The 12,614-nt window shown below is 55.6% G+C and overlaps 1 protein-coding gene across 2 annotated transcripts; it reads right to left on the bottom strand.

The window, feature by feature from the left end:
- Nucleotides 1-172: 172 nt before the first annotated feature.
- Nucleotides 173-11,198, bottom strand: MFGE8 (milk fat globule EGF and factor V/VIII domain containing). Of its 2 annotated transcripts, none has more exons than XM_083870860.1 (10): nucleotides 11,086-11,198; nucleotides 7,509-7,634; nucleotides 7,115-7,240; nucleotides 6,506-6,619; nucleotides 5,873-6,054; nucleotides 5,337-5,492; nucleotides 4,315-4,459; nucleotides 3,254-3,456; nucleotides 1,821-1,976; nucleotides 173-1,539 (listed from the first exon to the last, which is right to left on the bottom strand). In XM_083870860.1, exons 1-10 carry the CDS (start codon nucleotides 11,156-11,158, stop codon nucleotides 1,396-1,398), a joined length of 1,425 nt encoding a protein of 474 aa, XP_083726986.1. In that variant the 5' UTR covers nucleotides 11,159-11,198; the 3' UTR covers nucleotides 173-1,395. The 2 variants fall into 2 exon arrangements, with proteins under 2 accessions (XP_083726986.1, XP_083726987.1); XM_083870861.1 differs by having other exon boundaries at nucleotides 3,254-3,438; nucleotides 11,086-11,197.
- Between the last annotated feature and the right edge of the window lie 1,416 nt (nucleotides 11,199-12,614).

Genomic DNA, 12,614 nt, shown 5'->3' with positions numbered 1-12,614 from the left:
AGGGAGCTAGGAGGGTCTGTGAAGGCAGAAGAGGTGCAGGGTCAGCACAGCAGCTGGCCACCCCCCAGGATGGAGGAGTCGAGGGGCTCAGAGGAGATCCTGGAGAATCACCAGATCAGCCAGGCTTTGGGAGATGGCTTTTGGGGAGGTACAGAGCAGAAGAGCCAACATCTCCAAAGTTTCAGCTGGTTTTAATACTGTCAGAGACACCCCAGAGTGGGGCCATCGCTGCCATCCCCCCCGGGCTCCCTCAGCCCTTGCCAAAGTGAACCCACTGCTGGCCCAGCCCCATGGCTGCTTCACATCCCAGCAGGCAGGGGAAGCATCACTGCCAGCCCGGGACAGCCTGCCTATGCTCCCACCTGGGTCTCACTCATCTCCTACTCCTAATCCCGAGGGCTTGAGCATTGCAAGAGGCTCCCTCCACCCCATGTAAAGGGAAAAAAATCAGGTTACAGAAAGGGTCATGGCACAGCTCTCTGCCCACTGCATTTGGGTGGTTTAACTGCCACATTTCCCATCTTTTCTCCATATCCTTGTGGCTACAAACCAACTCTTCCCACTACCAGATCGTAGTCCCTCTAGTCACCACTGGGCTCTGAGGGCAAGGGACAGCCAGGCACCCCAAAATGCAGTAAGCTGGGGATGATGGCAATGCTGAGACTTGGAAGGCTGCTGGAGCTGGCATCCCAGGAAGGGGAATGGGCAGTGCCTGCCAAAATGCCCACTGTGGTGCCTGCCAGAGTGCCCAGCAGGTAGAGCCACCATCAGTGGGGATTTGGTGCCTCTTGACAGGAGCCATCTCATCACTCCATTCGCACTATGTGGTGCTGACATTGCAGGCAAGAAGACTCAGGGCCTGGCAAAACGGGCAGGGAACAACAGCTGAGTTTCTTCAGAGGATTTTCACAGCCCCTGCTTGCAGACAAGCAGAGAGCAGGAGGGATGTCAGAGGCTGCAAGCTAGGGGAGCCTGCCCTAAGACCCTAAAAATTGCTGAGCCCCAAGACACAGTTCAGGCAAGGGACTGCCACTGGCTGCAGCCTCTCTGCTGGAAGCAGAAGCAAGAAGGAGAAAATTTGTCCCCAGGCTTAGCTGAGAAGATAAGCCAAGCCCTGGCTGCAGGACAGGGTCCCCCAGCAAGGCCTCATTTGCAGGATGGTGTCCCTAAGAAAGCCCCACTTGCAGGAGCAGTCCCCACATCTCATCTGCAAGGGCCCCATCAAGTGCAGTGCTGCAGCCCCAGCACCAATGCGGGGCAGGGGAGCCCTCTTGGCCACCTCCTGAGTGTGGGGACATGGAGAGGGGGGTGTGAGGTCAGAGCAGGAGTGGGCAGGGGCAGGCAGGGTGCAGGCTGGGCAGCGGGGAAGAGCAGCCCCGTCCTTCTTCCCCGTGCCTACTCATCGCAGCCCAGCAGCTCCACGCGCAGGGTGATGCGGTTGTTCCAGGCCACGGGCAGGATGCGGACGTAGCGGGCATAGAAGGGCACATCAAACACGTTCTTCTTGTGGGAGTAGTTGTCATTGTTGCCTTGGAAGATCTAGGGGAGAAAGGTGGGTATCAGTGCTGCCAGGGTTCCAGGGCAGCAGTCACAGCACCAACTGACTGAGTTCAAGAAGCCTTTGGACAGCACTCTCAGGCACATGGTGTGATTCTTGGGGTGTCCTGAGCAGGGCCAGGAGTTGGACTCAGTGATCCTTGTGGGTACTGTCCAACTCAGCCTATTTTTGTGATTCTGTGACCTCAGCCCCATCACTCATCCCTCCCCACCACGGCATTTCCCTGAGCCCTGGGAAATCACCTTGCCCTCCCCACACCCACCTTGGTGCTGTTTGTCCGGGCATCCCGGTACAGGGTCCAGTTCATGCCGTTGTCACTGTAGGCCACCTTGTAGGCTGCCACATACTGGATGTGCCCGAAGTCACGGGCTCCTTGTGTGATGATGCCTGTCACCTTCTTCTGGTCCCGGAGGTCAATCTGGCAGAGATAAGGCTCGTCACAGGTCCTTGCAGGAGCAGTGCTCCCCCTACAGCACCCTTCATGCTCCAGAGGCAGCCAGGAAGGGCTGGCCCTCAGGGATCAAGAATGGAGAAAATACCACTTGACCCCCATGCCAATGCCAGACAAATCATAAAACATGACTGTGAAACATTTGATCCTTCAACACTCACAGCATCCTCAAAGCAACCAAAAGTGTGGGCAAACCCATCTCAGCTCCCTTGCCCACCCCTACCACCTCCACATTTTTTGCCGGAAACATCAGTGTGGGAAGGACAGCAAAAAATCTTAACTCAAAAAAAATACAGGATTCACAGAGGAAATGCATTTCCACTGGAAAGTAATTCTGGCTGAGAAAATACACAGTTCAACACAATCTGACATTTGGGGGGTTCTAAGTGAGACATTTTCTATTCTCTTTACTCTGCCACATTGTGTTTACTGCTGCTGGCATGTTACAGGATAAACCACCAAAGGAGCTGAAGGCCTCATTAATTTAGTTCTGTTTTCACGCTCAGAGAAGGCAGTTCCAGCTATACAATACACATAAATTCTGAGTGCACATGTAAATCTATAAACAAACAGGCAGTCTGTGGTGCAACAGCCCAACTCAGCGTGTCATCCTGACCCCATCATCAGCCAACATCTCGATAAGCTGGTTTATTTAGAGTTGTGAGGCAGCTGCTTTTAATCATTTCCCAAATAAAAAGCGGGACAAATATCTAAACTGCTTTGTCCTATTATGTCATGGAATCATGTGAAAAGTACAAAAACAGGGGAGGAAAGGAAACTGAGAAGGAAATTTCAAAACTATTTGTTTCTATTCCAGACTGGGAAGAGAAAAGCAAGCCTGATTTTTTCCTGCAAAAGAGAAACATGGTGTTCTGGGCAGCCAGATGATGTTGGGATGGCCACTGCAGGCTGGGATGGCATTTCCTCATGGGGTGAGACAGAACTGGGGTGCTGCAGGCTTGATGCACCCCCCAAGAAGGTGCAGATACAGCACTACCTTGTCCTTATGGGCACTGATTCTGACCCAGAGCTCCAGAACTGCTGTTAAAATGGTGGCTGTGGTTCCATCCTGAACTGCCCCTGTGATCCCTACTCAGCAAGAGCATTGCTGGACTTTGTGACCCACAACAAGGCTCTGGCCACACCAACCCCACTGTTCCAGCTATGCTGAAATAGGTGGTGGCCCTAGGGACAGCTGGAGGAGCTGGTGAGGACACATGAGGTTACAGAGACCAGAGACCCACCTGTAGCCACTCGGACTGGTCATTGTTCTGGGCTGTCCAGGCGTTGGTTTTGCCTGTCATGTCCAGGCGGGCGTAATGAGGGTGCCAGGTAAAGGCATCGATGCCCCACGTCTTGAAGACACTGGAGGCTGTGATCTGCTGGTCGGAGATGAGGCGTGATTTCATGCCCAGAGGCTCCGAGCAACCTGCCGTGTTGAAATACACTGTAACACAACAGTTTACACAGGCAGTGAAAAAGAAAGAGACAACAGCACCCCTGCAAGCAAAACCCCGCAGACCTGTCAAAAGTCATCCCCACATTCTCATTCTACCGCCCAGAGCGGCATCAGGGCCAGGCAAGGAAATGCTCAGCAAATGCGCAGAGCTGCCTTTTCCAGGGATTTTTAGCTCGCAGCTATTCCCTGGCTCACAGTGCCTCCTACTGCAGGGATGAGTGGATGTCCCCACAGCACAGCACAGCCCAGCCCAGCCCAGCCCAGCCCAGCCCAGCCCTGGAATACAGAAAGCTTTGGCAGGAGGCAGAGAAGGATGTGGAAAGAGCAACGCAAAGATATCCCCAGCCAAAAGCACGGATGGCACCACACCCACACAGCAGCAGGACAGGACCAAGCCCCCACAACATCCCACTCCCACACCGACACACGAGTCCCACTCAGTTCCCAGGGATATGCTGCAAGGCAGGAATGCAGGAGGCACAGGGAAAGGGCTCAGGCTGATGATCCCTTACATTTCCCAGAGGACTTTGATCCTCCGCTGCTTTTCAAGCTCTCCAGCAGGAAAAGCAGTAGGTTCACAGCTCAGACAGGGAGGGGGCACAGTAAAAACTCCTGGCTTGGGAAGGTGTTAGCAGCATGAGAATGCAGCTCAAGCTGGCTGAGCCGATGGGATTAACAGCTTGTGCTCCCCAAACACACCCCTGGGTATTTCCAGGCATCAGTGTGAGGAAAAACAAGCAGCGACAAATCCCTTGTCCCGAGGGATCAGAATCAGAAGCAGGCCAAGGGGTGATGCCCTGCCCCATGTCACCCCCTGCCCTGCAGCCCCGGAGAGGGGACATTTACCGTTCATCTCGCAGCCGATGAGCTCGAAGCGCAGCGTGCAGGCGCGGCGGCACATCACGGGGTAGATGCGGATGAACTGGGCCGTGATGGGAGGGTTGAACATGTTGGTCCTCATGGTGCCATAGTCACTGTTCCCCTCAAAAACCTGCAACAACAATCAGGGCTCAGTGCCCCAGCTCTCCCACAGTCTCTTGTATCAAATCCTTTGCACAGCAGGCAGAGAGATCTCAGCACTGCCAATGGCAAAAGAGTACAGAGGGGGAAGCTGGGCTCTGTTTTTGTGCCCTGGAATAATGCAGGACCTTGGAGGAGCTCCAACACTCTAACAGAGCTTTGCAACATTCTCTGCTTCGTCCTCACCCCCACAGAGCCACACATACAGCAACACCCACTCTCAGTACCACAATGATCCTCAAATCATGACAAGCACAGAGGTGGCTCGCTTCTTCCTTTTTAACGTAATAAATAGAACCAAATTGTGTTTCATGCACTTTTTCCACTGCTGCAGAAACAAGAGGAATTTTTCAATTTTTTTAAAAGCAAAGCAGATATTCCCAGCCATTTCCTGGATGCTCAGAAAGCCAGCAAGAGACACTTGCTGGGAGCGGAGAGTGCTGCAATCTATAAGCATTCCCACTTTGAGAGACACAGTGTCAGCTAGTGCTTGCTGCAGATACAACACTGAGCTACCCAAGCTGCTCAGTAGCACTCCCAGACCAAGCCCAGTTCCCACAGTGTGTCAGGGATAAAGATACTATCTGAATGACTTAAATAAGTCAGTGCTGCTTCTTTGATTGTGCTTATTATGGTCAATTAAACAGGGGCAGGGAGTATTGCTTGGCACTGGAACTGCCTGTGCCATCTCACTGCTAGGAGAGTTCCCATCAGTTCCCAACACAGCTTTGCCCCAGGTCAAAGGCACTTTCCCACACACAGGGATGCAGCTCACAGCCACCTCAGCACCCACAGCACCGCTGGATGGGGAGAGCTGGGATACCCCTACAAAGAGCATGGCAGCCCACCTTGTCTACATCCTGTTTCTCATCCTTGAAGTAGGTGAACTCCCGCCCGTCCAGGCTGTAGGCCACTTTGTAGGCGCGGACAAACTCCTGCTGCCCCACACGGCGTGCACCCTGAGTGATGATCCCGCTCAGCCGCATCTTCCGCAGCAGGTTGGCCTGTGGAGGGGAGAGGAGGATGAGTGGGGTGCACTGAGGATGGGGTGTACAGCCCTTGAACCCACCAGGACCACCAAGTGGGAAGGTGGGCACTGGGACAAGGAAAGGGTGCTGGAAATCCCTTGTGGAGGAAACCCTCCAGCCTTGCATCCCAAGGTGGGCAGAGCAAATGAGATCATCAACCCATGTCCCACCTTCCTCCAATGGACTTGCCTCCTACAGGCACATCCCAAGATGCCCCTGGGCGGCAGCTTGATGCAGCAATTTAGCCCCATGCTGGCCACCAGGAGCAGTGAAATCCTGTGACTTGCAGCACTGCAAGACCAGCCTTGGCTGCTGGGCTGCTCTCTGTGCTGACATTCCAGTCCTGCTGCAGGTACCTGGATCCAGGGGCTCTTGTCATAGTTGCTGGAGGTCCAGGCATTGACAATGCCGTGGTTGTTGAGGCGGGCGAGCTCTGGCCCCCAGCGCTGGAGGCCAAGGAAACCGTAGTAGACAGAGGATGCTGAGAGCTGGGAGTCAGAGATGGCTCCTCCTTCCATGCCCAGGAGAACAGCACAGCCTGGGGGCAGAGAGGAGATCAGGATCAAAGAGAGACAGTAACCAGGGAGCAGAATTAGGAGTCATTTGCTTTTTGTCTGGGAACAGAGCAGGAGAGGGAGGCCAGCCCTACAGCTTGGCTGTCCCCAGGACGTCCTCTCCTCCTCATCCCTCAGCCAAAACCACACCATCCATCAGTCCCACTCAGATCACAGAGGTCTCGAGGAGAAAGGGCCATCCTGGGGCACTTTCTCTAGAGAGGAGAAAGCACCATCCTGAGGATGTTTCCTCCATTAGGACCAGACCTGCTGGCATTAAGGGCAGCCACATCTGCCCTCTAGATCCCCTAAACCAGGATTTAAGATGGTGAAATCCCTCCTGGCAATGAGGGGACAGACAGTGGGGAACAAGAAGGAGGGAAAGAGAGGAAAGGAGGGAAAGAGAATTCAGCACAGTTGGTGCCAAAGACTTACGGACATGGCAGGTCTTCCCCAAGAATGGAGAAGGACACTTGCAGCTGTAGTCACCATCCACGTCCAGGCAGGTGCCTCCATTTTTGCAAGGTTGGGAGGAGCACTCATTCTTGTCTAAGAGAGAAAGAGGAGAAGCTCAGGAGGAATTCCCAAAACCAGTCCTGGAGAGAAGACCCCTCATTCAGTGCAGCAAGAAGAGTGGGAGCCATCCCCTTAACAAGAGCCATGGCAGGGTCCCTGATGATTGGGTGGTACAGGTTGAAGCTCTAACCCAAAGACCCATCAATGCCATATCCCCATTGAGAGCAGCCATGCAGGTGCACCAGAACACACAATCACATCAAGGCTGGGAACCTGCACAGAGCAGGCTGAGCCTTGAGGCACCCCTTGTGTTATTACTTGAGGCACCAAGTCCCTCCAGAGATGCAGAGCAAGGTTCAGACATAACCTGTCCCCACACCATGGTCCTTCCCTCCACCCTGCAAGCTCCAAAACAGCCCGTGATGCCTGACACAGCCTGGTGCCCCACACAGTCACAGCTGCACAACCTTCCAGTTCTCACCCGAGGGGCCCCCAGGCTCTCCCTGCCTGCCCCCCTGCTGTACTCACTGTTCTGGCAGTGCACCCCATCATATCCTGCAGGGCACTTGCAGATGTAGTCAGTGAAGACGTCACCCCGGTTTGGGACCAGCTGGCACTCACCATTGTTGTGGCAAGGATTGGGGTGGCAGGGCCCTGGGGAAAGGGAAAAACAACTGTAATATAGGCACAGGTTGAAAACAAGAGCATTCAGTGGGCTTCCACTCCCCATAGACATTGCATTCCCCCCAATGCAATGCCATTCCATCACCATGTCCCTACTCAGATCTCTGCTCTGTGTCCATCAGCCATCAGAAGGACTGAACCCCAGGACCAGTGGTGCAGAGCTAGGACAAGGGCACAACTAACTCTCAGCAAGGCTCCTGGCTGACATGGAGCACTTGGGAAAGAGTCAGCTCCTCACCTTTCTCCGTCTCATTGCAGTCAATCCCAACATAGCCCTCAGGGCAGATGCAGAAGAAGGGGGCCTCATTAATCCCAGTCAGGCAGGTGCCCCCATTCTGACAGTGGTTCACATCACAGAAGTCACCTGGAAGTAAAGGCAGGTGTCACTGCCAACCATCCCTAAGGCAGGCATCCACCAGAACCCCAGGCATATGAAGGCGTCCCAGCCCAGCAGCAGGAATGGTCTGCTGCAAATCCCACAGAAAAGGGAGCACCTGGCAGGGACAGGCTGCTGGACCCTGCACAGGGCTGCTGGCATTCAAAAGCAATGGTTGAGACTGGGAGCATAACCAGCAGCAAGGACCTGCCCTGTGCTGGCACACTAAAAAAGAGGTTTAATGGACACCATATGACAAAGTGAAGACAGGGAAACCCAGGTTTTGGTGTATTAAATGTTTTTGACACTTGGCTGGGAAACCGGATTGGCCAGGCTGGAGCTCGCTCAGGCATGAGAGGGACAGGGAATGGAGCTGGTGCTGTTGCTGGGTTTTGCTAATGTAAGTTTGTACTTGTAAGAACACCAAAAGAAATCATTGTAGGGGGAGCTCGCATGCCTCAGTTCCCAGATGCTCGCAGCAGCCACGCAGGGAGGAAGCACAAGGTCCATCTCTGCAGGACGCCTGCCAGACTTCCATCACTCTCCCAGCAGCTCCCACAAGGCCCTGGCTCACAGGCAGGCTCCCCCAGGGAGCTGGTGGGGCTGCACCATCTTTCCTGCCTGTTCATCCATCTCCAGCATCTGCCACGGTGTAGGGTTTACATGGCAAGGTGGTGGTGGCAGAGGGCTGCAAAGGTGGCTCGGTAAGAAGACAACAGGAGCTGCTCCCATGCTGGAGACAGCCAGTCCCACTCAATGCCAAAACAGACCCTCTGCTGCTCAAAGCTAGTCCCCATCACCAGCACTAGGATTGGTTCTGTGATAATATATCCAAGATAAAGTAAAAAACACTGTGCAGCAGCTGAAGAAGAGGAGTAAGAAAAATGTGAGAGAAACAGTCCTGCAGACACCCCCAGCAGAGGATAGGGAGGGAAAGAAAGTGATCCAGGTGCAGCAGCAGAGATTCTACTGCAGCCCATGGAGAAGACCTGTCTCCCTGAAGCCTGTGGAGGACCATAGGGGAGCAGATACCCACATTGCAGCCCACAGATGACTCCAGGCTGGAGCAGTCTCTTCCTCATGGACTGCATCTCATGGTGTGGGAAAGAACCCACACCAGAGCAGTTCATGAATAACTGCAGCCCATGGGAAGGACCCACTCTGGATCTTTTCCTTCTTTTCCCCACCCTATCCTGTTGAGAAGGGACGTGAATGATGTCAACCCGCTGTACCCTCCAACCTTCTACGCCCCACTGCAGAGCTGAATCAGATTGCAAGAGCTGGGCTGAAATTCCTCCCACTCTCAATTTATTCTGCCTAAAAGCTGCAAGGCAGCAATGTTCCATAAACCTAGACCAGATTTCCACAGGACTGGCTGAAAGCTTCAGTAACCCCTCGTAAAACAGGACAGCACATCCCTTGATGCCAGGCATTTCTCTGCCATGCTGCAGATGTCAGAAGAAGGGCTGAACTCGGGTGGAGACCTAGGAATAACCCTTCACTACCTGCATGACCTGGAGAAGGTGGAAGTTGATGAGCTGTGGGCTCACTGCCCAGACCCACGCCAAACAACGCAGTTCTCATTTGCCTAAGCTACCACTCAGTGAGCTCCTACTCATCAGTCCTTTAATAGCAGGACTCCTTTGAGTTAATCCTACTCTTCCTGACACTCCACATGTGTAGGATACACACTGGTGGCAGGCAGGCCAGCATCAGGTGGAGGTTTCCATAAGGATGCTGTAGCTCCCTTAGCCCAGCCTCAGGAGGCAGAAAAACTTGGGCACCGTTCAAGTCACTGCCTGTGCTGCCCAGCCTGCTCTGTATGATCTCATGCTCCATCAATGTGCTGCCCTGAGCTACAGCATGGGAGGAGAGGGCTCCTGCTGATACGTGGGGATGCCTTTGCCCCATGCCCCTCCACCCCATCCCAAGGATCTCTCCCAGCAGCCGGTCAAGGCTGCACAGACCGAGCTGCTCCTGTTCAACAGTGGGAGTTGGCTGCTTCCTCAGGCACAGAGTATCAAGGAACGGGTGCTCCCCAGCATCAGGAGTGTCTGGGGTGTGATATGGCAGCAAAGCACCAAGGTCTCCTCCCAGGGCTGGGACAGGAGGGGTCCAAGTTTTATACTTTAGTTATTGCAAGTAACTGGACTCCCTTTTATCCCCTCCCAGGAATAATCTCTTATGTGGTGGGTGTTGGTAGCCAGCCCCCTGCTTAGCAGTGAGGCACACAGGTCACTTTTTCCACTGTAGCAAGCAGTTTTGGATGGTCCTGTTTCTGGGCTGTTTCAGGCCTGGTTTCAGAGCTGTTCAGCATCTCCATCCTCCATACACACATTTTTCTCCAGTCAGGGACAGAGCTGTCACAGGCTGAACACTCAGGAACCAAGGCAACAAAGATCAACCACCGCTTTTGGAAATGTTTGCTTATATGAACCCACAGACTGGCTGGAAGGCAAAAATAACATCCTCCGAATACTGGGACAGCTCATCCCAGCGGGGCTGGGGGAAGTCAGGTCTCGGGAGGGCAAAAAGGGCACCTCAGCCATCCAGGGAGAGAGAACATAAACAGGGCCTTCCTCACCCCTTCCTGCTGCCCTTTGTCCCCTGACCTGGAAACTGCACTTAGGCTTTGCTCCCCTTTTCCCTGGTCTCATCCATCCCTTTTGGAGCCAAGCGCCCCAGGCGTGACCCACGGGGTTATGACGGAGCTGCTGCTCCCGGGGGCTGTCCTGGCCCGGCCAGCTGGGCGAGCAGTACCAGGCGGTCCCAGGGATGCTGTTTACATTGCGAGAGCATTACATTGCGAGAGTCTGAAAGCACGACAGCCCGGCTGAGAGACTCCCGACCCGGGACCAGGGACGGGGCCGTGGACCCGAGATCCTCCGCTCCTGCAGGAGCAGCCCTGGGGCTGCACGCCCTTTCACTGGCCCTGCGTGCCCTGCAACCCGCACGGCAGCCCGGGCCCGCCGACCCCGCATCCCAGATCCTCTCGCTCCACGTCCCGGATCCCCGGCACCGCGGATCCCGGGCATCTCGCGTTCCCTCACACACCAGACGAGCCCTGCACGCCGTTCAACCCCTGCACCCCGGATCCCCTGCGCTCCACATCCCCAGCATTCCGGGCTCCCCTCCATTCTGGGTCCCCTGAAACTCACCCTCTCCTGCACCGCGGATCCCCTGCACACCAGGCAACCCTGCACTCCAGATTCTCTGCACTGTGGCTGCCCTGAGCCTCGGACTGCCCTGCACCCCGGATTCCCTGCACTCCAAATCCCCACCACTCCGGATCCACAGCCTTCCAGCCTCCGTGGCACCCAGGTTTCCCTTCACCCCGGATCCCCTGAACCCTGGTTCCCCGGTACCCAGATCCCCGAATCCCGGCTCCCCGGCATTCCTGATCCCCGGTTCCCCGGCCCCCCGTCTCCCTGGCACTCACAGGACACGAGCAGCAGCAGGCAGGACGCCGCCGCCACGGCGAGCAGCACCCGAGGCGACCTGGCCGCCCTCATGTTGCGCCCCGAGCCGAGCCGAGCCGAGCCGTGCCGTGCCGTGCCGTGCCGTGCGCTCCCCAGCGAGCCGCTCCGCTCCGCTCGGCTCCGCTCAGCTCAGCTCGGCTCGGCTCCGCCGCGGGGCTCGGGGCGGGCAGTGACTCAGCCCGGCCCGGCGCGGCCCCACGTGCTCCGCCGCCCGCCCCCGGGGCGGGACCGGCCCCGCCGGAGCCGGAGGGGCACAGCCCTGCCCGGCCGAGGGTCCGCGCCCCGGGGTATGCACAGCGCGGGGGGTACGGGCAACGAGGCAGTAAAGGCGTCTCTGGAAGTGAGAGCCACGACAGCCACGCTGATGATGTGTCAGCGACGGGGACCCCACGCCAGATCTTGGCCCTCGGGTGGCCGGTAGGGACTTCCCGAGCCTGGCAGTGCCCGCGGCTCCTGGCCCCGGCTGGCAGGCACAGGGTGCACAGTTGGACCGGGATGTACCGGGGGCTGCCAGCGCTTGGCAAAGGAGGAGCTGTTTTGCAGCACAAACCCCACTTTTCTCTCCCTGGGTGGGATGAAAGCTGGAGAGGGCTTCCCCTCCGAGGGACAGTGAACACAAGTGCCCTGTGCCATCCTTGTCATCCAGCGTGCCAGTGGTGTGGGGTTTCCCCGAGTTCCTCTTAACTAGCATCAAGGCAAACAGCCTGCAGCCAGGTCGGGCAAATATTTGAAAGGGATTCAGAGTGACATTACAGCTTTCTGCCCAAAGCACTGCACCACAGCTCCACTGGTTTGGCCACACACTAGCTCCTTTTTGAGCTGTGCCCAGCCACCAAGAGCTGGAAAAGCCCAGCCATGCTCTTCAAAGGAACTGGTGCCCTGTGGGCAGCTCTGCCCTGGAAGGCAGAAACATATTTAGCCCTGGAAGGCTAAAGCATATTCAGGCTAAATCCATATTCAGCAGCAAATTCTTTGGAAAAGAGCACAGGAATGCTGAATCATTTGACCCTGTAATGGAAATCCACTCAAAACCTTCCTCCTCCTAAACGTGAAGCTGATTTTATCTCTTGCAAAACCCTCCATTTCAGCCTTAACTAACCCACCTCAGACACCTGGGCCGCTCATATTTATGTGTTGACTCTTCCCTAGTGTTGCTACATTTCCCAAGTGTTGCCTTTGGCAATGCAGCCACGCAGGCATCTGTGAGCTGGGCAGGCCAGCTGCATGCCATGCACTTTGACCAGTCTTCCCACCTCCACTCCAGTGTCCAGCTAATGCTTTTGTCAGACTCAGTCAACCAGTCAGTGCCCATGAGAGCATCCAGAATGTGAGAGGCACCCCAGAGAGAGACCCAGTGGAAGGTCCAGCTGCCCCACTGTGCTGCTGACTTCTCGGGGCACCAAAGAATCAGAAACACGTGGAACTGGACACGTATTCCCACCCACACCCACCACCCTCGCTGCTGGTGTTTCCCTAAATTAGTAACAAC

The sequence above is a fragment of the Zosterops lateralis genome, assembly GCF_965231275.1.
Source record: "Zosterops lateralis genome assembly, chromosome: 13".
NCBI lineage: Eukaryota > Metazoa > Chordata > Aves > Passeriformes > Zosteropidae > Zosterops > Zosterops lateralis.
Note: the sequence above shows the minus strand (reverse complement) of the source record. Positions and strands in the feature narration are given on the sequence as shown.

Excerpts from the sequence above, each read along its gene's own strand:
- MFGE8 (XM_083870860.1), bottom strand. The coding sequence starts at position 11,158 with ATGAGGGCGGCCAGGTCGCCTCGGGTGCTGCTCGCCGTGGCGGCGGCG. Across the intron at positions 7,635-11,085 it reads CCTGCTGCTGCTCGTGTCCT|GTGACTTCTGTGATGTGAAC; the intron begins GTGAGTGCCAGG and ends CTTTACTTCCAG. Across the intron at positions 6,055-6,505 it reads GGGGAAGACCTGCCATGTCC|GCTGTGCTGTTCTCCTGGGC; the intron begins GTAAGTCTTTGG and ends CTCTGCCCCCAG.